Source organism: Artibeus jamaicensis, unplaced genomic scaffold, assembly GCF_021234435.1.
Source record: "Artibeus jamaicensis isolate MK-2021 breed Jamaican fruit bat unplaced genomic scaffold, CSHL_Jam_final scaffold_847, whole genome shotgun sequence".
In the NCBI taxonomy this organism is placed as follows: domain Eukaryota; kingdom Metazoa; phylum Chordata; class Mammalia; order Chiroptera; family Phyllostomidae; genus Artibeus; species Artibeus jamaicensis.
In genome coordinates this window covers 9,063,900-9,073,333 of record NW_026522057.1, presented here as the reverse complement: position 1 = coordinate 9,073,333, position 9,434 = coordinate 9,063,900, and the positions used below count along the sequence as shown (strand labels likewise).

Here is a 9,434-nt window from a genome sequence, read left to right as displayed (position 1 = left end):
CAGAAGGAGAAAAAAAACTACCCAACAGAAAAGGATGAAGAAACAAGAATTCAAAAAAATGAGGAGAGGCTTAGGAACCTTCAGGACATCTTTAAACGCTCCAACATCTGAATTATAGGGGTACCAGAAGGGGAAGAGGAACAGCCATGAATGGAAAACTTATTTGAACAAATAATAAAGGAGAACTTCCCCAATCTGGCAAAGGCAATAGACTTCCAGGAAATCCAGGAAGCTCAGAGAGTCCTGAAGAACTTGGACCCAAGAAGGAACACACCAAGGTACATCATAATTACAGTAGCCAAGATTAAAATGAAGGTGAGAATCCTAGAAGCAGCAAGAGATAAGAGGACAGTCACCTACAAAGGAGTTCCCATCAGTCTGTCAGCAGATTTCTCAAAAGAGACCTTATAGGCAAGAAGGGGCTGGAAAGATGTATTCCAAGTCATGAAGTCCAAAGACCTACAATCAAGATTGCTCTATCCAGCAAAGCCTTTATTTAGAATGGAAGGGCAGATAAAGTGCTTCTCAGATAAGATCAAATTCAAGGAGTTCATCATCACCAAGCCCTTATTATATGAAATGTTAAAGGGACTTATCTAAGAAAAAGAAGATAAAAAAGATGAACAGTGAAAGGACAGCAAACTCACAGTTACTAACAACCACACCTAAAACAAAAGCAAACTAAGAGGACAGCTAGATCAGGAGCAGAACCATAGAAATGAAGATCACATGGAGGGTTAGCAACAGGGGAGTGGGAGAAGGAGAAGAGGGGAGAAGGTACAGAAAATAAGTAGCATAGACAGTAGGTAAAAAATAGATAGGGGGAGGGCAAGAATAGTAGGGGAAATATAGAATCTAAAGAACTTGAGACATATTGTCATAAACTAAAGGGGGGGGGAATGGTGGGGGAGGGGTGTGCAAGGTGGAGGGGAATGAACAACTGTAATGACATAATCAATAAAATATATATATTTTTTTTTAAAAAAAAAGAAAAGCCTGGATGAATGTGACTGAAATCTTGAGCCTAATTTCACACCAGCTTCTAGGTGCCTTGGGACAATTACAATACCTCCCTTGATCAGGCTGCACCACTGGCAGCATTGGAGTAGATGGTTCCCCAAATCCTCTTGATTTAGATATTCTGAGGACAAATTACTCTCGAGGAAACTATCTCCAGTTGTTTGTTCAATCTTCAAAACCAACAAAGGATCTGATTTTGAGGTGAGGCAATCAGAATTGACTTGTGCTTCAATGGTCTATGCCCTGTGCTTCAGACCAGGCTGTCTAAAAGAAGGAAAGCTGTGTCTCCTTCGAATGATTGACTCTGTTCCCTCATTGGTTGGGATTCTTCACCATCAGAGGTCCACTGAGAACTTCAGTTCACCATCATTTTCTCTTTACAATGGTATCTCTCCAGTCAGGTGTAAGATGGTGATCTAGACCACTCAACAAGTTTTCACCCAATTCTCCAGATAGCCCTTTCACTATTTCTTTCACTCCTCCTTCATCACTGCATCATGGTCCCTTTAAGACAGCAGCCATAGTTGAGTGGTGGGAGTAGCTGCTGGAAACAGAGAGACCTGCAGGATTTGGCCTACACTGGGCCACTCACCGCGCAGGCTCAGGACCGGGGGCTTGGTGGGAAAGGAAGGAGGGGCTTATGGTGCGCCTGCGCATAAGGGGCGCGCGCAAGGGGCTGGTTTAGTGATCCCTTTAAGAAACCGCAGGCGGAGGAATTTCTCTGAGAGAAAATAATCCTACTCACGGGGCCCCTTAGAGGCCATTAACCCCCCGAGTCCCAGCCCCCCTTTCCTGGGCAGGCCCTACCGCCCACGCGCGCACCCGTGGGATCTCAATATCTCCGACCCAGCCTGGGGCATCCGCCCCCTCCCCACTTTCAGGATCGGTCTCCACTAGGTCCCGGGAAGCTGCCGCGAGGTGGCCGTGCCTGCAGTGTGGGCGGGGGCCGGGGGCCCCAGAGCTTTCACCGCCACCGCGCCAGGAGCCGCAGCGGTTCCAAGCGGGGCCCAACATGGCGGAGAGAGAGGTGGAGTCCGGCCCCCGAAAGAGGGTAGGTGAGGTGAGGCAGAACTCGGGCAGCGGGGGGCGGGGCGGGAGCTATGTCTCGGGGCCAGGACCGGGAATGGCCAAGCGCAGGCTTGTGGAGGGGTCGCCGAGTCCCGGTTGGGGAAAGGTTGCGGTCAGGACTGAGGCAGCCTTGCGTCCGAAACGTTCTGGAGAGCGGTTCTTGGGCAGGTGGGACAAAGATTTGCTGCTGGTGGGGAGGGGGAGGGGCAGGGGCTGTTGTTTGCTTTTAAAAATGTGTGCAGCATTGCGGGTTGGGGGTCGGTTACTTGGGCAAGGGGAAGGCAGGTGTCAGGTTTTCAAGTACATCTTTAGTAAATCACAGTCTGGAAGTTTAACTGGGGAGAGGTCCGGTGGGGGTGGTGGTGGCGGGAATAAGTCGTGAGGGGGGGTCTCAAGAGGGATAACCAGAAGGTTCTTAAGTAACACCATTGCGAATTCATTTTCCTGCCTCCTTTACCTACTCCTCCCCCCATAACCGTTACAGACCAAGGTGGAGGTGGTGCACTTAGCTGTGTAGAAGTGGGGTCATTGGCATGTCCTGATTTAGGAAAAAGATTTTGGCTACTCTACACGTCATGTTCTAGTCTAGCCTTTCTACCAACAGTTAAGAACGTGGAAGAGTATGACAAGTTTTGTTATCACAAGGATGTACCCAACCAACCTGCAGAGGTGAAGCCAATTCAATGTAGATGTTGAGTGCTTTTCAAAGTTTGTCTGGAAACTTTTTAAATTTAATTCTGAATGATTTTTTTAATGGGGAACAATACAGTACCATCAGTTGAGCAATATTTTTCAGACTTTTACTTCTCCCCATAGAACGTTAAACAGTGCGTTTCCTATTAGGAATCTTCTTTTAGGAATGGTTTCAAAATAATCAAATTAGTTCTAAGCCAACTGCGGAAAAAATTACTACTTTATTGAGAATGCCCTTTCTATTTAGCACAAAATTAGCAATCTCATATATGGTACTTCAGCTAACATTTTGAGTGAGTGCATATTATGTGCCTAGCACTGTGCTTTCTAGGAAGAATTTAACTTAACATTAACTTTATGTAAAACCTGTTTTTCAGATGAGGAAATGTAGGCATCGAGGGGTTAAGTAATTATATTAAGATCAGATAGCTGAAGACATTTAGTTGAGATTTGAATCCAGGTTTGTTGTAACTACAGTGCTTGTGTTGGACGCCACATAGGAGTTTTTTTGTTTTTTTTTAAGATTTTCTCTTTAGAGGAGAAGGGAAGGAGAGAGGGAGAGAAATATCAATGTATGGCTGGTTGCCTCTTGTGCCTCCCCTGCTGGGAACTGGCCTGCAACCCAGGTGTGTGCCCTGACTGGGAATCAAACCACAATCCTTTGGTTCACAGGCTCCGTGCTCAATCCACTGAGCTACACCAGCCAGGGCAGGAGATCCTTTAATCTATGTTTCTCTCCTTAAAAGCTTGAATTGTAAATAATGAAAGAAGTGTTTTGATTATAATTATTTAAACAATTTTAAAAACTATTAGGAAAATATTTTCAGCTACACAGAAAAATTGAAAAGTTTACAGGGAACATCTCTGTATCCACTACCTAGATTTACCATTAATGTTTTACTGTACTTGTTTTACTGTACTTAATCACGTTTGTGTATATAACTCTCTCTTTATCCATTCATTGGTTGTTAATGCATTTCATTGTATTTTGAGCAATTAAAATTTAATGTTTATAGTCTTAGGTTTATAAAGTTTTAGATCCTCCTTATGCAATAATTAGTCTTAGGTAGAACAGGTTAAGCTGTATGATAGTATGTCCAAATACTTCATTTAATATAAATATTGGGTGTGAAATGCACAGGTTTTGAAATTTTAAATTTTTCTTCAAGCTGTGAGTTTTAAGTGATACTCCCTCATTAGGCTTGAGTGAAGGCATATATATGGCATATGGTCACCAATTAAAATATATAGGGGAAATTACTTTAGATGTGTAATGGTCATTCAAGATCTCTGAATTCATCTACCAATGCTGTTGTCATCAGATAGAATGTTCTAGAAAATATGCACTTTGGTAACAAATTCAACTGATTTTGAATATATTCTTGTCTGATACACTTAACAGGTGCCACATTGGTAGCTGTCTAAACTTTTAACTTTTTAAAAATATACACAGCTCTTATACAAGTAGAACAAAGATTTGCTGGTGGTTAGGAGAGGGAGGGATAGGGGCTGTTGATGGCTTTTAAAACTTTGTTCAGCATTGGGGGTCGGTCTCTTGGGCCAGGGGAAGGCAGGTGTCAGATTCTTCAGTACATCTTTAGTAAATCAAAGTCTGGAAGATTAGCTGGGGAGAGGTCTGATGGGTGTTCCCATTATTTTACCAGTTTCATTGAGGTGGAAGGTTACATCCAGTATCTTTTGGACTTCATAACCCATTTCATTCTTGATATTTGGTTAGAATGTTCAGTATGGTTCCAAGTGGTACATGTGGGATATGAGTGCTTTTTTCTTTGTATGTGTGCACACACACACACACGATGAACTCCATGTGGATTTTATTTGTATACTCCAAAGAGATTTAGTAAGGACTATGCAGTATGATATCTTTTCAAAAAGCTCGATTGTTTGCCTTGAGGTAATTTAAACAAATTAAATAGGCATTGATAATAACTATGTGATTTAATCTGAAATTTCATCAATGACATAGTGTTGTATTTATGATGCTTACAACCTTTGACCTTTATAATCACAAGTCGCAAAAAGTTATCTTGAACAAAAACGGTATGTGCTAGTCATTGTGCAGTGGTGTTTGTGATCTTTTTGGATAATATATTCTGGCTCTCTTGCTAAATTGTGAAGTCCTTTACAGTATAGCCCATTTCATTTGCTTTTTTTTTTCATCTCTAACATGTACGACCTTAACATCTACAACCTTCACATAATAGAAACTCACAAGAGATAGTGATTTTTGGTAAGAAGAGTATACTTATTATAGTAGAGGTTCTACGGCTTGGGTACCAAGTTATCTGCTTGGTGTTTTTGGCGCTTCTGTGAATTTTTCTTATCCTCTATTTCCCGAAGTTCTCTTCTGTGGATCCAGATTTATGGGTCTTTTGATTTTTCTGGGTTATGCTTAGGGGGGAGAATGTATTTTATTTATTTTATTATTATTATTTTTAATCCTCACCCTAGGATGTGTTTATTGATTTTAGGGGTTGGAGAGAGAGGGAGAGGGAGAGAAACAGAGGAAAATCATCAATGTAAGAGAGAATCATGGACTGGTTACCTCCTGTTCCCACCCTGACCAGTGATTGAACCCACAATATGGGTAAATGCCCTGATCAGGGATTGGACCTACAGCATTTTGGTGCACAGTGTGATGCTCCAACCAACTGAGCAACCTGGGTAGGGCTGGGAGAGTGTATTTTAAGACCGTTGGGTTGTCCTGGTCAGGTAGCTCAGTTGATTTAGAGTGTCATCCTGATACATCCTAATATGCCAAGGTTGCAGGTGAGATCCCTCAGTAAGGGCGCGTGCAAATATCAACCAAAAAATGCATAAAGTGGAATAACAGTTTGATGTTTCTCCTCCCCCACTTCCTCTCTGTTTCTAAAAAGTAATTTAAAAAAAAGATCATTGGGTTAATAACCTTAAAGTTCTTTGTAGGCCTGCCTGAGGTCTTTTTTCATGTTTGTGGGCAATTAGAATAATAGATATTAATTAGACAAGATTAATATGACTGTACTCAGACCACATCCGAATTCCAGTCTCTCAATTTGTGAACCTAAAGAAGCATTCGCAGAGTATGAGTGGATCATACTATATCCATCATCTCTACTATAGAAAGAACCAAATTCACTTGATGACCAGTGACAAACGTACATGCTCTCTCTCTTAATATCTCTCATAATATCTCAGAATATTCTTGAGATATTATGAATATTTTGTAAAGTTTTATAAAATAAGTTAAATTTATTGATTGATTTTTATTTTTTTTTAGAGAGAGGAAGTTTTGGGGGGGGGAGGGAGAGAGAGAGAAACAGAGAAACATTGATTTTGTTGTTCTACCTATCCATGCATTCCTTGGTTGTGGCTTGTATGTGCCTGGGTGTATGTCCCAATACACAACCTTGGTGTATTGGGATGATGCTCTAATCAACTGAGCTACCCAGCCGGGGCTCTAAAATAAGTTTTAAAATTTATTAGGTTGGCTTGTTGTAAGTGGTGAAATTATTTTACGCTTGGATATTAAAATAAACTGTTATAAAGCATGGAATCTCATTCAATCTGGTGGCCATATGTTTTTATGAAATTCATATGTCTTTTCAAGTTTACATAGAAAATAATTTGTAAATATATGTGTTATTGCCTGGTCTAGTAAGTTGTGTCCATTTTTGTATTTGAAATACTTTGTATATTAAATTTGATTTGGTATGTTTAAAAGAAAGAAAAGGAATTTATAAGTAGTATGCTTCTATTTTTGTAAAAGCAAACTGTCTTTTCTCCCCTCCACATATATGTGTCTATACCTGTATATGTATGAAATTGGAGAAAATTACAGAGGCTACATATCAGGGTGTTACCATAGATCACTTTCAGGGGTGGGGTGAAAAAGGAAATGGAGAATAAAGGGGAAAATTTTGCAAAAATTTATTTGGTATAATACTTAAAATGTAGACTATAAAATTATCTGTATTATTATAAATGTGTAAAAATTCTCTTTGGTTGGCAGACTGGCACTCAATCCACTAACTTAAAGACAGAGAAAAGAAAATACTAAGTATTTTAAATCTGTGATTGATTTTAAAGGTAACATTTGTGCTGCCTTTGAAAATGAAATGAGTTTCTTATTTACTAAAGAAAGATAAATGTGAAATTGCAATTTTTATGGATATTTAGAAGATATTTAAAAATATTTATCAATTTTAGAGAGAGGGAAGGGAAGGGAGAAAGAGAAATGTTGATTTGTTGCTCCACTTATTTATGCATTCATTTGTTCCTGTATGTGTCCTGACCAGAGATCGAACTCACAACCTCAGTGCATCTGGACGACACTCTAGCTGAACTATCTGGTTCAGGTCCTAGAAGATAAAATCAGGTCCTAGAAGATATTTTTTTAACTTAAAAGTTCCCAAATCCATATTTTATTTGGTATAAATAATTGTAAATGAATTCACACTACCATGTATATTCAGTTCTGTTTGGATGTTTCTAACTTCTACACAGACACTCTGCTAGTTTTCCATAAAGCCCTGATTTTATTTGTAAGCCATTTAGACATTTTACCCTAGCTCAGGTAACCTTGGCAGTGTTGATACCATCTCAAGTATGTTGGATACCTAATGAGCTAGAAGATATTTTTGAATGCTATATTAGGTAATCAACCATTCTTTTAAAAAATTTAATCTTCATTGTATTTCTTTCCCATTACCATTTAGTCCCCTACCAACCACTCTTTAATGAAGACTAACACTTCCTTTAAATAGTCTGGTTATCTGAGTTTACCGTATATAATTATTTTAACAAAGGGAAGAGAAAGGAAGACATTATTATAGCATAGTATTAGGTTGAACCATACAAAATTACTAATATTTGACCATTTGACCTAAAAAATGTGTTTTCGTATGGTTCAACCTAAAAGTTAGGGCACGAAACCCTCCCTTCCTCCCTCCCTCCCTCCCATTTTTTAAAAAAATTTTTATTTTCTTAAAGTATTTTCTTTATTTTTAGAAAGAGGGGAAGGGAAGGAGAAAGAGAGGGAGAGAAACATCATTGTGTGGTTGCCTCTCACATGACACCCACTGGGGACCTGGCCCACAGCCCAGGCATATGCCCTGACTGGGAATTGAACTGGGACCCTTTGGTTCACAGCTTGCGCTCAATCTACTGAGCTACACCAGCCAGGGCCCTTTCTTCCATGTTAGACAGAGGGGAAAGGAGGGAGAAAGAGTGGGAGAGAAACATCAGTTCAAGAGAGAATAGTAGATTGATTGCCTCTTGTGTGAGCCCTGGGGCCTGCACCTGCAACCCAGGCATGTGCCCTCACCAGTAATCAAACCAGCAACCCTTTGCCCTGTGTGACATTGCCCAGCCAACTGAGCCGTACAGGTTAGGACAGGCGTGGGCTATTCAAAGTCAGATTATGGTATAATCTTTCGTTATTTAACACCCCTATGTACTTTCTTAAGTATATTTTATTGATTTTGCTATTACAGTTGTCCCATTTTTCCCCATTAAACCCCTTCCATCCTGGATGCCCCTCCTGCTAGCATCCCCCTGCCTTAGTTCATGTCCACGGGTTGTACATACAAGTTCTTTGGCTTCTCCATTTTCTATACTATTTGAACCTTAAATGGGAAGCCCTATTTTGTGCTTACCAATTATGCTTATTCCCTGTACCTTTTCCCCTCATTCTCCACCCTCTATAACCCTCCATGTGATCTTCATTTCTGTGATTCTTTTCCTGCTCTAATTATTGGCTTAGTTTTGTTTTGTTTTTTGTTTTAGGTTTAGTTGTTAGTTGTGGGTTTGTTGTCATTTTACTGTTCATAGTTTTGATCATCTTTTTTTTTTGTTAATGTAACATTTCATAGAATAAGGGTTTGTTGATAATGAACTCCTTAATTTTATCTTATCTGGGAAGCACTTTATCTGCCTTTCCGTTCTAAATGATAGCTTTGCTAGATAGAGTAATCTAGGTTGTAGGTCCTAGCTTTTCATGACCTTGAATACTTCTTTCCAGCTCCTTCTTGACTAAGATTTCTTTAGAGAAATCAGTGATAGTCTTATGGGAACTCCTTTGTAGGTAACTGTGTTCTTTTTCTCTTGCTGCTTTTAAGATTTTCTCATCTTTAATCTTGAGTAATATGATTTGTCTTTGTGTGTTTCTCCTTGGATCCAACTCCTTTGGGACTCTCTGAGCTTCCTGGACTTGCATGTCTAGTTCCTTCACCATATTGGGGAAGTTCTCCTTCATTATTTTTTCAAATGTTTTCAACTTCTTGCTCTTCCTCTTCTCCTTCTGGCACCCCTATGATTCCAATATTGGAACATTTAAAGTTGTCCCAGAGGTTCCTCAGCCTCTGCTTATTTTTTTGAATTCTTGTTTCTTCATTCTGTTCTGTTTGAATATTTATTTCTTCTTAACTGTTCCAAATTATTGATTTGAGTCCTAGTTTCCTTCCCTTTACTGTTGGTTCCCTGAATATTTTTCCTTTATTTCAATTTGCATAGTCTTTACTTCCCTTATTTTGCAGCCATACTCAAGCATTTCTGTGAGCATCCTGATTACCAGTGTTTTGAACTCTACATCTGGTAGATTGGCTATCTTCTCGTTGCTTAGTTCTTTTTCTGGAGTTTTGATCTGTTCTTTC

At 39.7% G+C, this 9,434-nt stretch overlaps 1 protein-coding gene across 5 annotated transcripts in view; it reads left to right on the top strand.

Annotated features, from left to right (window-relative positions):
* The first annotated feature begins 1,685 nt into the window (after positions 1-1,685).
* Positions 1,686-9,434, top strand: part of ZMYM4 (zinc finger MYM-type containing 4) — a 136,180-nt gene continuing 128,431 nt past the window's right edge. For 2 of the 5 annotated variants that reach the window (XM_037149262.2, XM_037149263.2), the window contains exon 1: positions 1,686-2,071. In XM_037149262.2, coding sequence (XP_037005157.2) covers positions 2,033-2,071 — 39 coding nt within the window. In that variant the 5' untranslated portion in view covers positions 1,686-2,032. Of the gene's footprint in view, positions 2,081-2,135; positions 2,257-9,434 lie in introns of those variants that run through there. The other 3 variants (XM_037149264.2, XM_053660313.1, XM_053660312.1) reach the window with 2 other exon arrangements.